Raw genomic sequence first — 16,931 nt, forward strand, 5'->3', positions numbered from 1 at the left:
TGCATGTGAAAAGAGATCCAGGGGTCTTAACACGAGTCAACAGTTAATGCTGTTCTAGGGTGCATCAACAGAGGTCTAGTGTCCCAGTCAAGGGAAGCCGAAAAGTGCTGGGTGAAGGGGATGTAGCAGCCAAAACCATCTTCGTTTTCCCAGAATGCCACTGGGCCCAGCAGCACTGAACACCGTGAAGACTGCAGCAGCTATAGCTGCAGTGATTCTCTACAGAGCATCAGGACCTGAAAAAATTGTTTTCAAAAAGGGAGGCTGGCGTCAGCCACGGTGGACTCTCCAGAACTTATTTGCTGCAACATGCTGAGCATCAAGGCCAGGCCCGTGAGGGGCTCACAATTTTTATGCTGTTTTTATATTGCTCAGTATCGTTTTCTGTTTTTGAAGTATTCTGTGCAAGTCACCTTGAGTCTTTCGGGGATCCCTTGAAATCAAAAGTTCAGGATACCGAGAAATTAAGCATTCAAATCCCAGAAAGTCAGCTTCTGTGAGTCTGCTATGAACAGTTTAAACATATGAAACTAACAAATCTCCCCTCCTGTTGGATAAATACTATCTATCTAACCAATAAGATGCTTTTGCAACGTTAGACACAAATTTTGCTCAGCAACAGCCAATGGTACCACACAGGCCAAATTAGATCCACCGCCACCATTACTAAAAATGGAAATAGCAAAAAGGGCAATGTGGGAGCTGCTCCAGAGTTCTAGCCAGCCAGCCATGCCTTTTCCCCAATAATCTATTCCAATTCTCTTCTTCATCCCATCTTCCAATTGCTTGACATTCCCATTTTCGTGCAGGAATCTCCGGAAGCCAACAAATGGCCATATCTGCAGCCCATCACTTTGAATAGTCACAGCAAACCATGGTTTCTCAACTAAAGCATCCTTAACTGTGGTTTAGTGTGATGCCTAAATTGAGTTACTGTCTGTCGTTCTCAATTTCTCCCCTCCGGCTTGTAACGTGTAATACTGACCTTCCTTGATAGGTTATTGTAATAATTGCTGAGATAATACAGTGGCACCTCGGGTTACAGACGCTTCAGGTTACAGACTCCACTAACCCAGAAATAGTACCTCGGGTTAAGAACTTTGCTTCAGGATGAGAACAGAAATCCTGCAGCGGCGCAGCAGCAGCAGTGGGAGGCCCCATTAGCTAAAGTGGTATCTCAGGTTAAGAACAGTTTCAAGTTAAGAACGGACCTCCAGAACGAATTAAGTTCTTAACCTGAGGTACCACTGTATATGGAACCCTTTCTGAACACTGAAAAGCATACTATATAAATGTTAATCACCGCCATCAAGGAAGATGACTTGGCGAGTCAGCAAATATTACCTCCTTCTGCTCTTCCGCCATGTCAGGGCCATGTGCTTTGGCATCCCCTAGAGGGGAAGGCGCTGATGTCACCGGCAGGACAGGTTGCTGCTTAAAATTTTCTGGCTGCTGGAAGCTAGGCATCTTTTTGAGCGTCTCCTTCAGCTGTCTGTATTCCTCCACCTGGGACTAGAATTCAAATGCAACCATTAGATATCACTGTCAGATGAACCGCTTCTTATTAAAAACTGTAGGGAAGCTGGAGGGCTCCGAGGCAAGTTGGGTATTTTAACTAAACATGCACATCCGATCAAAAACGCCCATGTGCTAAAGCGAGATCTTTTCTATGTGCCAGAGTGCGCCAATTTAATACATTACAGCAGGCATGCAAAGTCTAGCGTAAAATCCCCACAGCCCAGAAACGGGGATTAGTTTTTCATGCCACGCAGAAGAGGAACAGAACTGTCAGAAGTGAATTATTACATTTCCTTTCAACCCGTTTTTGAGGGGGCTGGGGAGGGAAATCGCAAACGGGGGGAAAGTCCCATGAACTGAAAAGATACAACCGAAAGAGAACGACCGAATGAGTGTGTGTGGTGAACAATCACAAGCATCTCTTCAAACGCTTGCAAGAAAACTGGCTTCCCGTTCTTAATGGAATTGTCCAACATATGATGGAAATGAATTTATTCGGAACAAAGGTGTAGTGTTATTTCATGGGTGGTTCACTAAAACAAAATACACGGTGGACCAACACACTTTCCACATCAAGGCAGCATCACATGGCTGAAAGGCAAGAGATGTGATCCTACCCTTTCCAGCCTAAAAGCGATTTGGGGTGTTCGCTGCTGAAGCTTGCCACACATGGCTGCCCTATTCATAATTTTCTTCCCCATCAAGCAAGGGGAGCGGCACCATGCAGATGGGCCAGCTCTGCCTATGACCTGCCGGTTGAAGCCAATGGCCCATCTAATCCAGCATCCTATTGGCCGCAGAAAGCCAACCAAATGTAGGAACATGAAAACAGAAAACTGGGGCCAGGGGGTTTCAAGTTGGAGGCTGGAGACAGTCAACAATTTCAGAAGAGTTCAGCAGGTTAGTTTCTAGGTGAGAATGCAAGTTCTTTTCTTTGATCTCATGGTTGCCTTTAGAAAAACTTCACAAAAAAAGCCCATGAACCTAGAGGATTTTGGGGTAAGGGGTTAAGCCATAGAGAGCACAGTCTCCATCACACTGCTGGTTTCATCTCCGAAAAAGGACACCATACACATCCAAAGTGTTGTTCATTTTCCGGCGGAGCAACTCCATCCCTGTCAACAATAAGTTTGAAACACACTGGAAGCTCTCCCTCTCCCTCAGTGTGTACATCCAACACACACAACCCACCAAGTGGTGTTTGTAAACTCATCACGGTGCAACTCAAACCAATAACCTGGAGCATCCCCCAAACCCCAGCAGGGTTGCGCCCGCAATGCCAAACAACAAGGCTGAGGGTGCTCTCCAAAAGGTATACGAGTGCCCACTCAAAGGACCTCTTTAATATCTGCTCTGCCTTATGACGAAACAGAATTTCCCCCACTCAACCGGCGCAGAATCAGAAAAACCACCCTTCACCAAGGTCAGATCACTGGACCATCTACCCAGCGCTTTTCCAGGATCTTGGGCAGAGGTCTCTCTCCCACCCTTTGCATCACCTTCTCCTTTTAAAAACTGGAGACAAGTGGGATTGAACCTGGGACTTTGCATGTAAAGTCTGCAGTCTACCACTGAGATCTGGTGCTGCCTTGGAGTAAGTTTGAACGGCAAGAAGCCCCTTAGCAAACAACTGTCTCAAGTTCTTTGAGCTCCTAAAAAAACAGTAAGGTTTTCTTCCCCTGCTTAAGCATCCTGCCAAACCCCCCCCCCCCCACTCCCCGCTTTATCCTATGCAACTCAAAGCTCATCATCCATCCCCTGGGTAACTTTTAAAGTTGTATTGCTTCAATACACTTTGCGTGGGGCTGCCTTTGAAGACAGTCTGGAAACTGCAGCTAGTTTAGAGCCCTGTGCCTAGTTTGCTAAAACGTAGGTGCCAGGCAAAATAGGATGTTCCTTTACTATTAACGCAAGCACTTTTAAAATAAAAAAATTAAAACAGACTGATGTTCTTGTCTATATAATAATTTAATAATAATAATAATATTTTTTTTATTTATACCCCGCCCTCCCCAGCCAAGGCCGGGCTCAGAGCGGCTTACAAGCAATAATAAAAACAAGATGAATGATTACAACTTAAAAACAAAAATAAAATACAACATTAAAATAATGGAACATTAAAATATTAAAATGTAGCCTCATCGCAGGAGGAGAAGGAAAAGAAAGAAGGGGGGAAAAAGAGAGAGGGAGGGAATCAAATTGGCTCCAAGCCAAAGGCCAGGCGAAACAACTCTGTCTTACAGGCCCTGCGGAAAGAAATCAGATCCCGCAGGGCCCTGGTCTCATGAGGCAGAGCGTTCCACCAGGCCGGAGCCAGAGTTGAAAAGGCCCTGGCTCTGGTTGAAGCCAATCTAACTTCCTTAGGGCCTGGGACCACTAGGGTGTTGTTATTTATGGACCTTGAGGCTCTCCGTGGGGCATACCAGGAGAGGCGGTCCCGGAGGTACGAGGGTCCTAGGCCGTGAAGGGCTTTAAAGGTCAAAAGCAGCACCTTAAATCTGACCCTGTACTCCACCGGGAGCCAGTGCAGCTTGAAAAGCACTGGGTGAATATGCTCCCATGGCAGAGACCCCGTGAGGAGCCTCGCTGCAGCATTCTGTACCCGGTGGAGTTTCTGGGACAGCTTCAAGGGCAGCCCCGCATAGAGCGAATTACAGTAGTCAAGCCTGGAGATGACTGTCGCATGGATCACTGTGGCCAGGTCGGGGCGGGAAAGGTAAGGGACCAACTGCTTGATGCGGCGAAGGTGGAGGTGTTGTTAGTACCTGAGTTTATTTTAAACATGCTGTATTGGTTTGTACACTTTGTTTTATTATCATCACCACCATGAAATTGTACTCCCCCCACAGATGCTACTTTTGCTAGCCTCTCTGGGAAACACACCTCGATGCTGAAGGGGGGTATTAAACGATGCAAAGCCCTAGCCAAGCCATTAACATCATCCAGTGGTGAGGGCCAAGTTGCAATCTCTTGACTTCACTTCTCTCGCAGGGCTGCTCAAGGATAAACTGAGATAACCCTGAAGCTCCTTGGAGGGTGAAGGACACACGTCACGAGGAAATTAAAAACAGTATAGCCCAGCACTCGGAATACCATATGGAACCACGACAAATCACCTAGCCAATCACCTCCAGGGTTTTAGGCAGGGGTTCTTCCCAGCCTTACCTGGAGTTCCCAGGGACTGGGACCTTCTGCAAGCCAGGCATGTGTCCCAGCACTCGGCTACAGCCCTTTCCCTTCGCTGTGCCACAGGTCTCCCATAGAAGCTTTGCTAGGTGCTTACAAGACTCTGTCTGCAGGGAAAAGGGCTGTAGCTGAGTGCACTCGAACCCTGGTGAGGGCTCATCATCGAGCCTGCCTAGTGGCAGTGAAGGCAGAGCAGAAAAGAAGGCTTCCTTTGCTGCCTCCATTGCATCCTCATTGTGCCGTCTGGCAGAGCTTCTCCAGGTAGCGTGGGGCCTTTTACAGTCTGGGCCACAGGAGGTGGCAGAACCGACAGTAGCTCGCTGTGATTTGCTTGCAAAGCATTTTGAGGATAAAATCGCTTGCATCTGCTAGGACCTTTAAGGTAAAGGTAAAGGGACCCCTGACCATTAGGTCCAGTCGTGGCTGACTCTGGGGTTGGGGTGCTCATCTTGCTTTATTGGCCGAGGGAGCCGGCATACAGCTTCCGGGTCATGTGGCCAGCATGACTAAGCCGCTTCTGGCAAACCAGATCAGCGCACGGAAACGCCATTGACCTTCCCGCCGGAGAGGTACCTATTTATCTACTTGCACTTTGAAGTGGGCAGGAGCAGGGACCGAGCAACGGGAGCTCACCCCGTGGTGGGGATTCGAACTGCCAATCTTCTGATCGGCAAGCCCCAGGCTCTGTGGTTTAACCCACAGCACCACCCACATCCCACCGGGACCCTTACTCCGGTCCTATAAAGGTAAAGGTAGAAGACCCCTGGACGGTTAAGTCCAGTCAAAAAGGCGACTATGGGGTTGCAGTGCTCATCTCACTTTCAGGTTGAGGGAGTCAGTGTTTGTCCACAGACAGCTTTCCAGGTCATGTGACCAGCAGGACTAAACCACTTCTGGCACAACGGAACACTGTGACGGAAACCAGAGTGCACAGAAACACTGTTACCTCCTTGCTACAGCGGTACCTATTTATCTACTTGCACTGGTGTGCTTTCGTACTGCTAGGTTGGCAGGAGCTGGGGCAGAGCAACGGGAGCTCACCCTGTCATGCGGATTCAAACCGCTGACCTTCTGATCGACAAGCCCAAGAGGCTCAGTGGTATAGACCACAGCTCCACCCGCATCCCACAGAGACTATAATTCCTCTTATAACAGAGGAATGTGATGGAGTGTCCAGAGCGTAGCCTAGTCCTGTTATATTGGATGATTTTGTTGCATGTGTGGGTTATGGGTTATGGGTTTGCTTTGTTCTTAATATGTATTTTGTGCATTCATTTTGTATTTTTATGCCTTGACCCGCCTCAAAACCTTCAGACAAAGGGTGGTATACAAAGTGTATAAAACAATCATCATCATCATCATATCATCTCCTTTGCATGGGGAAGAGCTCAGGTTCAATCCCCAACAAATCTAAGCAGCAGTGCTAACACCACTGTCTCTGAAATCCTGGAGAGCCACTGCGGGTCACTGTAGACACAATACCGAGCCAGAGAGACCGGTGGTCTGACTCTGCTTCCTATGTTGCAAGTCCTTAGCACAAATTTGCATGAGCTAATTTATATGCACAGGTGCTGGCTTAGGTCTCTGAGCAAACTGAGATAGAAGGTGGCTGGGGTCTCGCCAGAACTGTACTCTGCAGAATATTCAGCAGCCCTGCAAACGAAGTCACTTTTTTAAAAGGGGGGTGGGAAGGTGCATATGATCCGGGGGGCAGTGCAAAAGCTCCAGGGGCTCAGGCCCCCCAAGCCACACCCTCACGGCCCCGCTGTATGGAAGTCGTAGCTTGTAGCCTTCTGGACAGGAAAGAAAGATGTGGTTTTTATCCATATATGCATGCATTCACTCGAGCCCATAATGGAGCTGTCAAGAAACAAAAACAATTTACTACACTATAATTTTGGCAGAGCAGAAATCCTTCGAAGCATGCATTTCTTACCCCGAGAGGGCAGCTGGTTGTTAACCGGAGATTCCCCCCACCCCACCAAAGGCGTGCATGCATAAAAGTTGTGGTCAGCAGAAATAAAAAAAGAGGGAAGAAATGTTAGGAAGGTTTTTTAAATAGACGAAAACAAAAACACCATTCATTAAGAGCAGAGTGGATGCAAAGCCATTTTCTTGGCTGACCTGCGCAGCTTCTAGCGCACTCTTGTGTTCTTCCAGCGTCACTACAAGCTGGTCATGTTGAGAGATTAAACTCTTATGCTGCAGCTACACAAAAGAAAACGCCACCATCAAGGTTGATCCCAAATGCACTTCATCAGACACCAAGAAATAATCTTAGGATTGCCAGCAGTTTAACTGATTCAGCACCTCCCTTTCAAACAAGTATTTTGTGTGTGTGTTTACATCTTACCAACACTTCAGTAAAGTTGCCTTTTTGTGCAGAAATAACTATGGGTTTTCCCCCTTTTATAGCCCCTGTGAATGGATTTGGTCTGCTGAATTTGGTTTCATCTAAAGCAGGACACTATGCAAATCTGCCATTATTGTTCCCGAGACAGAGAAAGAGGTGTTTGTTAGCGTTTGGAACCCATTTTGAATCAAGATGGCGGACTGAGTCATTCTGAACTGCCTTGGTTTTAACCAAATATGGCAGGAAACAAGCAAATTCATTACCCATTTATAAACCTCAGGATTATTATTATTTTTTTGTTTCTTAGAATTCCCGAGCAACACTGGGTACTTCTTCCTTGGTCTGCTACCTATTTTGGAAAGTTGTTTGCCGGTTTGCTGTGCATTTCAACACCACTTAAGCTACCACAAACAAACTTTACTTGGTGGTTCCTGAGATCAAGGAGCAAAGTTTTGTGCATGCTTGGATTCAAAATGGACAGTGTTCTGGATCAATTTAGTAGGCTGAATCTCTCAAAACTGCAGTAATTTCAACCACTGGTTTCAAGCTTGCTCTGATTCTTGGGTTTCTTAGAATTCCCAGGCAATGCCGGGTTCGAGGCTGCTAGAAAATAATTAAAAATTAATATCAGCACGTTTGTGCACGCATTTAAGAAAAACATACCCATTGCACCTTTCCTTCCATTAAACAAGAAAAGATCTATTTTCAACCATCATCTTATTTTCCCAGTTGCAAACAATGGGATTTTTCTCTCTCCCTGCTCCTCCTATCTTGGGAGGCCCAAGTTCTTACCTTCACATCTTGTAGCTGAGTATGAATATCTTGGTGGGCTTTCCTCAGCTGCTTGTTCTCTTCTCGCAGATTATACATGGATTCTATTAAAAATTCAGCGCAAACAAGAATTGATCCGACAGATTTATACACAGCAGAGAGAGACAGAGAGCATCCTAATTATTCACGAATTTAAATATTTGCAGTCAAGTCCTAATGGAAGCTGCGTTAATGCCAACACGGGTGACAATTCCAGGGAATGGCCCGGCCCCTCTTCCCCCTCCCCAAAATTTAAATCAAGTAACACAATGCTGTACCTTTCAGCTTGGAGAGCTCCTGCTCCTTCTCTTGCTGTAACTCCATATATTTTTCCTTATGATCATTGACCACTCTGTTGAAGTCATCTCCCTGCCTCCTGTGCTCCTCTTCCAGGTCTGCGTGCTGCTTCCTCAGTTCTTCATGCTGGCTCTGCAAAAAGGAGACATCACAAGACACATCACAAGGAATTATTTATCTGACCAGCTGACAATTTATGTATTTGGATGTTCAGAGCAACCTCATCCTGGGAACCCCATCCCAGGATGAGAGCATGTTTTAACATAGGCCTGTGGAATTTCAATACTGCCATGGAGTCGGTCTGGTTAAGATGAAAAACATGAGTAGCATTAACCTTGGGTTAGTTTTGGTGGGAGTGTTAACAATGCCTTGATTTGGACATAACACTGAACCATGGTTTACCCTTCCCTCTCCACAGGTTCATCCTTTTCAAGCTCCACAGTAAACCATGGTTAGTTTCAAACAGGAAGTGGATCTTTCCAATGTCCTCCTTGCAACCATACCATGAAGGAGAGGGGAAGGAGTAGCGTAATTGGCATAGCACTACATTATTATTTCTGCATTACGTGCAAACCAGGTCAGTGATTCAATCTGAATCTTGCCAATGTTGTAAAGTCCTTTGATGGGTCTGTTACCACATCAGATTGTAGGTGAGGCAGATCGCTGCTTCAGAGTGTTCCCCAAGTCAAACACTTCTCGGTGTTTAGAACAACAGAAGATTAAGGCAGCTGTTGGGGGGCACATGCTCCAAAACAGTTTAAAATTTTGCACACAATCACCGGGAAGCAAACATTCTGCAACCAAGGCCTTCTCATGACACCCAGAAGGTCTATTGGTGTCGGAGACATCCATTTCCCAAAAATGCCAACTAGGACTAGAAGCCAAATGTTGTCATCTTTTTCTAACTCCCCTGTTAAGACAGGATGCTTAAGAAGATGCAAGTATCTACCTTCAACATCTGGTGTTGCACATTCAGTGCTCCATATCTGCTATTGGAATCTTGCTGCAAAACAAAAAGAGTAATATATAGTTAGCTGACATACTCAGCAGCTTCCTGCATAGCTATAGTACCTCTCTGTAAATTATAATACTAGGAAACTCTGAACTTGCCCACGGATCTACTTATAGGGCTGTCCACGTATCAGGCATGCAGGGCACAGGACATCTTCAAGTTGCAGATTTCCCACGAACAACAGGCCAACTTTAACCCCCCAAGATGGAGATGAGGCAGAACACAGAAGAGTAGAGGAAGTTTATAGGTCCTTTTAGTTCACAACGGACTGTACTGACTGATAGTAGTTTCATGCCCAGCCCAACTTAGTGATCCCAGGGGTTGAACCCAAGACTTCCTGCAAGCAAAGCAGAGCCTCTGCCATTGAGCTACAAAGGTGTCAAACTCTGGAGTGGAAGCCGTAGCAAAGCCTCAGCAATTTTATTAGACATCCCGACATCACTCTCCACCTTCAGAACATGCAAGCTGCAATTCCCCTTTGTCTCCATGTCTGTAGGAAGGGAATCAAAAGCTCCCACTGTTTAACTTCAAGCATCCAAAAATCACCCCCTCCAAATTAAATTGGTCGGGGGGGGGGGGGGAATCACTTTTTCTGAACCAAGATACAGACCCAGCAAATCTACCAGGGGAAACCTCAGTAACCATTGGGTAGCCTTATCCTTTGTGAATTTGTTTAATAAGACTCCTTAAGCCTCGTAGGACAAGTCAACCTCCAAGTAATCCTACTTCTTGTGAATTATAATTATGTATGTTTTCCTTTTTCTTCATACCTTGGAACAGGTTAAATGTTAAGAGCATTCAGAACTCTATTATCAGTTCAGCTTATGCAATAAGAAGAAACATCTTGTTCATTACTTCTGCACACTTACCCTTCCTTTATTTAGTGTTTCTTGTGCTTCTAATTTATAAACAAGAAAGTCTAAAAAACAAAAAGGAAGAGAAAATGATGTTAAAAGGCTAAAGTCTATTTATATTTATAAGCTCCATCTATACAGCTATCAGGGCGGGATACGATGTGTTTAAACATTTAAAAGGCATACAATAAATCAACTGCAAAAACAATAAAACACATCCAAGAGACAAAGTCAAAACATCTCTGCATACAGGTGGTATCAGTCTAATCTGCTATATCCTTAATTAGGAAGATGACTTGCTAATTGGAAAGATGGCCTAAACAGGATGAACAACGAAACCATCTTGCTGTTTTGAGGAAGAAACCTTCTGCATCTCTCCCCCAGACAAAAGAAATGCAGAAAATCTCTTCAACAATACAGCAAGGTGAATTCATTGTTCATCTCCCTTTAGGCCATCCCTGATCAAGAAAGACAAATTCAAGAGTCCCTCTGGGTATCTCAGTCCAATGAAGGAGTTGTTCATTAATCATAGCATTGCATTATTTTAGTCAGTATAAGGATGTCCCATTCAGAGTAGCCCCACTAAAATTAGCAGACATTGCTAACCTAGGGCCATTAATGTCAATGGGTCTTCTCGTGAGCTGAATACAGCCTATTGCTATGGACTCTGCTGAGGCTGTTGGTTTACACATTCAGCTACTAGGAGAGTCTTCTTCAGGCATTTGTTGTGCACACGTAAAGAGGCACGTGTCTCCACAATTATGCTGCATGCATAGACACAAGCAGCACATAATCCATGTTAGTGGGAAGGTTTACTTGTCCTTAGGGTTTCCAATATGGAAATAGGAACCCTGATCAACCACAGACCCATTTTGACAAGTGGGCGGGGCCACTCACCTGTCAATCGCCTGACATCATGGGATGCCAAGCCTGAAACCCACCACTGGAATAAGGAAATACCAGGACTGACTTATTAAGCCTCAGAGATGCAGTGGTATCTCAGAAGCGCCAACATGACCCAGAAAGCACAGCCCTAGCCGAATGAGCAATGGTTATAATGGGATGCCAGGAGACACTGTTACCTGAATTATGCCATAATCTGCAAAGAGTGTTTGCCTATTGTTCTGAGTACTGGCCAGGAAATATATCCATAGGTATTAACTGTAGAAATATAAATGTGTTTTTGAGTGCAAGAATCAAAACTTTATTTTGGGGAAACACTCATATAGTCAGATGGAGTTTTGTTGCTGTTGTCCTTATCCACTAGATGGCAGTAAAAACTCATTAAGAAACTCCAGAGATTTGATCGCTCCGGAGCAAAATAGCCATTCTTATTTTCAAAAATGTTTGGCAAAGCATAACCTATTTTAAAAGAGTCTTGAAAACCGCGATGGCCCTGAATGCAACACAGTGTTCCTGTAATAACAATGCAAGTAGGAACAACATTTCTCCTGCTTCCTATCCTTTTTCTTTTTGTGAAAAGTAAAATCTTTTACCTTCTTTTGCTTTCTTATGTTCAAGCCTTTCTTTCTGCAAAGATTTCTCTAATCTTGACCGGTGCTCATATACAACTGAAAAAGGGGGGGGAAATCAATAAACTGGATGTAAATGAGGAGTAGTTCAACAGGTAACAAAATGTGTATGTGTGTATCCATTTTGAAAACATAATAAAAATAAAAAATGGAAATTACAGGTTGCATGCATCCATGTAGCCAAAAGCTTGCCAGTTGGTCTTTAATCGATGGAAGATGCTGTAGTTCCAAGGCAGAGCATCTGCTTAGCAGGTTAAATGTCTCGGGGTTCAATCCAAGGTTCATCTCCAGCTAGGGTTGGGCAAAACCTTTTGTCAGAAATCCTGGAGATCTGCTACCAATCTGCGTTAATAACACTGGGCTAGATGGACTAATGGTGTGACTCAGTGTAAGGCTATATTGGCTTGCCCGTGTATGCATATTTGCGTGCACATACAATATTTCTCCCCCTCTGAAGAATATTAGGGGGTGGGCAGGGGAAGGACTAGACCATGTGAAAAATGAACATAATATTTTAGCTGCAGTTCATTCATTTTCAGCTTTGTATACTTGTTATAAAAAGCGCACCTAGACATTCCATTGTTGCACCCATAACCTAGGTTTAAGGTGCCTTTAGCTCCTAGCTTTCATATCTCAGTTTCTAACACTGTTCAGAAGTTAGTTTCAGGTAGATCTTTCACACCACGTTCCTCACAGATGGAGAGAGTTCAGCTCCAAAGCCTCTTTCATAAATCACCTCCATAAACACATGGAAGCAGGAGTGAGATCATGCTGGTTGTAGCCCTGCTCCAAACATTGCCACCCCTTACTTTGTGTGCCCCATGCTCAGATGTGTGCATGAAGAGCAGGTGAGCTGAAAAGAGGCACCTATGCACACACACCTGTAGGTACGCAATGTATTATTAGTATTTTATTTATTCATGTTCCACTAATTTAAGATGGGTGTATTGTGGTGACTGCATTTTTAATGTGACTTGATAGGTTGGTCCTTTCCCCAGCCTGTCACTTTTCTTTGCTATTATACATCAATAAAAATAAGAAGTTGTTTTTTTAAAAAAATTGGTGGGGCTTACTCCCAGGTAAGCAGGGTTAGGAATGCAAATGTAGTCCACCTTTACAACCTGATAGCATTACAAGAACAAACCATATGTGTTAACCATTTGCATGAACTTCCTTTCTTTAGCTTTCCGGTGCATTTTGAACGCACATAATTGGGTCCCAAGGGTCATCTAGTCCAACCCCCTGTAATGTGGGGAATCTCAGTTAAAGCATCCATGGCAGATGGCCACCCAACCTCTGCTTAAAAGCCTCCAAGGATGGAGAGTCCACAACCTCCCGAGGGAGATTGTTTCACTGTCAGAACAGCTCATACCACCAGAAAGTTTTTTAGTATGTCTATTCGGAATCTGCTTTCCTGCCACTTGAAGCCACTGATTCGAGTCCTACCTCCCAGAGCAGGAAAAAACAAGCTTGTTCCATCCTCCATGTGACAGCCCTTCAAATATATGACAATGGCTATCATATCTCCCCTCAGTCTCCTCTTTTCCAGGCTAAACATACCCAGCTCCTTCAACCGTTCCTCATAAGGCTTGGCTTCTAGACCCTAGAAGGGCCAAAGCTGAGTGGCAGAACATCTGCCTTGCATACAGAAGGTCCCTAGATCATCTCCAGGTAGCACTGAGAAAGACCCAACTGCTGCCAGTCAGTGTAGACAATACCAAGTCTGTCTGTTTGCTTCTTCATTAAATTTCTTTCCCTACTTTCCACCAAGAAGCTCAAGGTCACAGCATGAATGACTTTTCCCCTCCTCATTCTGTCCTCACAGCAAGCCTGGGAGGCTAAGAGACAGTGAATTGACTCATGGTCACCCAAGGAGCTTCATGACACAGATTAGATTTGGACCCTGGTCTCCCAGATCCTAGTCAGACACCTTAACCATTACACCACACTGGAGTTCAATGGACAAATGATATGGTATAAGGCAACTTCCTATTTTCAAAAGACAGGATGAGGCCATTAGGGTGCAAAGACCTTTTTGCAATCCTCACGCAGATTACTGCCTGGTTTCAAAAGACGTAGCTTTTTTAAACTGTCTAAACTGAAAGATGCTGCAATCATTTAAAGATTCCAGATGTGTGTGTTTTAAAAACGCATATAATAGAAGCAGTTTTTCCTCCCCTTCTGCTTATATACATAGTGAAATGCGGGAGGGGAAAAGGATACGAAGGTCTGGCATTATAAACAGGGAAAAACCAGTTGGCAGCAGTCAATGGCGGCCCAAAGGGATGATAAACCTAATCACACATCAACACACAGTCAATACATGCCAAGCGAACTAGCAATAAATCAAGAAAAGTCAGAATTATCTTCAATCTGATTATGCATTCTTTCCACCCTTTAATTGGAGCATGGGCGAGGGGAGAAAAAGAACACAATGGAATTGAAAATTAAAAGCCTTTTTCTTCCCCCACCTCTCTGCCACCCCCCCCCCAGTAGATGTGACTTGATTGCAAATTATCATATTATGTGAATAATTCACTCAGCGATTCTTAAGTAAGGGGGATGGGGGGAGTCACAGAACACCCCAAGATGTCTGATTGCCTCCAAGTTAGACAGGTGTATGAAACCCTGGTGAGCCGCTGCTGCCAGTCCGTGTGGACAATACTGAGGTGGTTGGAACAATGGTCTGATACAGTACCAGGCAGCTTCCTAATACGGTCTTATCTGCTTGATGTAGGGTAATTCTGTGGTATGAGCAGGTGCAATCCTTGACATCTCCAGAGGGACTGCCCTCTGTCTAAAATTCCAAAATTCCCAGTTCATATAGAAGGGGAAGAAATGGAGGCAGTGAGAGATTTTACTTTCTTGGGCTCCATGATCACTGCAGATGGTGACAGCAGCCACGAAATTAAAAGACGCCTGCTTCTTGGGAGAAAAGCAATGACAAACCTAGACAGCATCTTAAAAAGCAGAGACATCACCTTGCCAACAAAGGTCCGTATAGTAAAAGCTATGGTTTTCCCAGTAGTGATGTATGGAAGTGAAAGCTGGACCATAAAGAAGGCTGATCGCAGAAGAATTCATGCTTTTGAATTATGGTGCTGGAGGAGACTCGTGAGAGTCCCATGGACTGCAAGAAGATCAAACCGTTCCATTCTGAAGGAAATCAGCCTTGAGTGCTCACTGGAAGGACAGATCCTGAAGCTGAGGCTCCAATACTTTGGCCACCTCATGAGAAGAGAAGACTCCCTGGAAAAGACCCTGATGTTGGGAAAGATGGAAGGCTCCAGGAGAAGGGGATGACAGAGGACGAGATGGTTGGATAGTGTTCTCGAAGCTACGAACATGAGTTTGACCAAACTGCGGGAGGCAGTGGAAGAGAGGAGTGCCTGGCGTGCTCTGGTCCATGGTCCAACTCATGAAGAGTCGGACACGACTAAATGACTAAACAACAACAAGGTAGATGGACCAATGGTCTGATTCAGTAGAGGCTGTGTTCCTTCAACAGCATATGGCCCAACTATCTGAAAGGCCACCTCGTTTCCTACTGGGGTTAAGGATAGCAAAGAAGGCCCTGTTGAAAGGCACCTAGTATTTTCCTTATATAGCTTCCATCGTATGTTGTAGATGCACCTCTTTACAGTTAAGCCTTTTGACAGTTAAGGGTGGTATCCAATGCAGAAGAACTTCCCCACTCCCCGTGATGGCTGTTCTCTGTCTCCAGTCAAAGGCAGTAATGTTTCTGAGTCCCAGTGGCTGGAGACTATGGCGGGTTTTTTCTTCTTCTCGTGCTCAGGTCCTGCCTGCAAGTTTCCTTGTGTCCTCTGTAAGAACAGAATACTGGACTAGATGGGCCATTGGCTCTTCTTATGTTCTCCCCCTGCAGCTTTCCCCAATCTATTGTAGAGTGCGGAAAACCACAAGATTTAGGAGTTGCTTGGAGAGAGGAGAAAAGGGGTGCTTAGCTGTGAAACTATAAATTCATGCACTAACAGAATGAGTTACTGCTTTGGATACAGCCTGTCAGGGAACTGCCATCAGAACAGAGACAGGAAGCAGAGGGGCAGTTGTGTTACAGGAAGCCTCCGAAAATCTTGCAAAGCAGTTCCTCTTCCGGGGAGGAGGAAAGCTCCACCTCCAGTGGGGAAGAGGTGAAAGGACCAGAGGATGCTGGTGGGCAAAGCTGACCAGGAGGGAAGCATGCCCCTTCTGTCGCCCACCCTGCGCAGAAGTCTAAAGCGCAAAGAGGGAAGGAAAAGGCCGGGTGTAACGAGACTTTTATGTTGGGGGAGGTCCAGGAAACAAGCACTCCCGGATTCTGCTAGCAATTGAGGCAGACATGAACTTTGGGGCTCTGCACTGTAAATAGTTTTGCAGCTAAATAAAACCTGTAAAAGACAGGTCAGAATCCTGCCTGCTTACTCGTGAGCAAACACCTTTGCAATCTGACACAACCCTAAGGCATTTTGTTTCACAGGACCCCCAAATTTTGTCGAATCTATACTGTTCTGGTTTGAGCTGCGATGGCTTTACTGCCTTATTTTTTTTATTACTGCATCTTTCATTGTTGTAACCTGCCCTGTGGTGAAGAACACAGGCGGCGCTGTGGTCTAAACCACTGAGCCTCTTGGGCTTGCCGATTGGAAGGTCGGCACTTCAAATCCCCGCAATGGTGGTGAGCTCCCGTTGCTCAGTCCCAGCTCCTGACAACCTAGCAATTCGAAAGCATGCCAGTGCAAGTAGATAAATAGGTACCGCTGTGGCAGGAAGGTAAACCCTGTTTCTGTGCGCTCTGGTTTCTGTCACAATGTTCCGTTGCACCAGAAGTGGTTTAGTCCTGCTGGCCACATGACCCAGAAAGCTGTCTGTGGACAAACGCCGGCTCTCTCAGCCTGAAAATCAAGATGGACACTTCAACCCATAGTCACCGTCGACTGGACTTAACCATCCAGGGGTCCTTTACCTTTACTTACAAATTACATGGGGATAAAGCGAAGGGTACTAGTCATGACGGGACGTGGGCAGCGCTGTGGTCTAAACCATTGAGCCTAGGGCTTGCCAGTCAGAATGCCGGCAGTTCGAATCCCAGCGACAGGGTGAGCTCCCGTTGCTCGGTCCCTGCTCCTGCCAACCTAGCAGTTCGAAAGCACGTTAAAGTGCAAGTAGATAAATAGGTACCACTCCAGCGGGAAGGTAAACGGTGTTTCCGTGCGCTGCTCTGGTTTGCCAGAAGCGGTTTGGTCATGCTGGCCACATGACCCGGAAGCTGTACGCTGGCACCCTCGGCCAGTAAAGCAAGATGAGCGCCGCAGAGTCATCCGCAACTGGACCTAACGGTCGGGGTACCTTTACCTTTACCTTTACTAGTC

General features: G+C 45.5%; 1 protein-coding gene across 2 annotated transcripts in view; it reads right to left on the reverse strand.

The window, feature by feature from the left end:
• The window catches only part of GOLIM4 (golgi integral membrane protein 4), a 61,043-nt gene that overhangs the window by 18,951 nt on the left and 25,161 nt on the right, over positions 1–16,931 (reverse strand). Inside the window, exons 2-8 of one of the 2 annotated variants that reach the window (XM_083739473.1) lie at positions 11,527–11,601; positions 10,046–10,095; positions 9,114–9,167; positions 8,146–8,296; positions 7,850–7,932; positions 6,829–6,912; positions 1,345–1,512 (exon numbers count right to left, since the gene is read on the reverse strand). In XM_083739473.1, the coding sequence (XP_083595599.1) occupies positions 1,345–1,512; positions 6,829–6,912; positions 7,850–7,932; positions 8,146–8,296; positions 9,114–9,167; positions 10,046–10,095; positions 11,527–11,601 (665 nt within the window). The remainder of the gene's footprint in view (positions 1–1,344; positions 1,513–6,828; positions 6,913–7,849; positions 7,933–8,145; positions 8,297–9,113; positions 9,168–10,045; positions 10,096–11,526; positions 11,602–16,931) is intronic. The other variant, XM_083739474.1, reaches the window with a different exon arrangement.

Source organism: Podarcis gaigeae, assembly GCF_964106915.1.
Source record: "Podarcis gaigeae genome assembly, chromosome: 5".
Lineage (NCBI taxonomy): Eukaryota > Metazoa > Chordata > Lepidosauria > Squamata > Lacertidae > Podarcis > Podarcis gaigeae.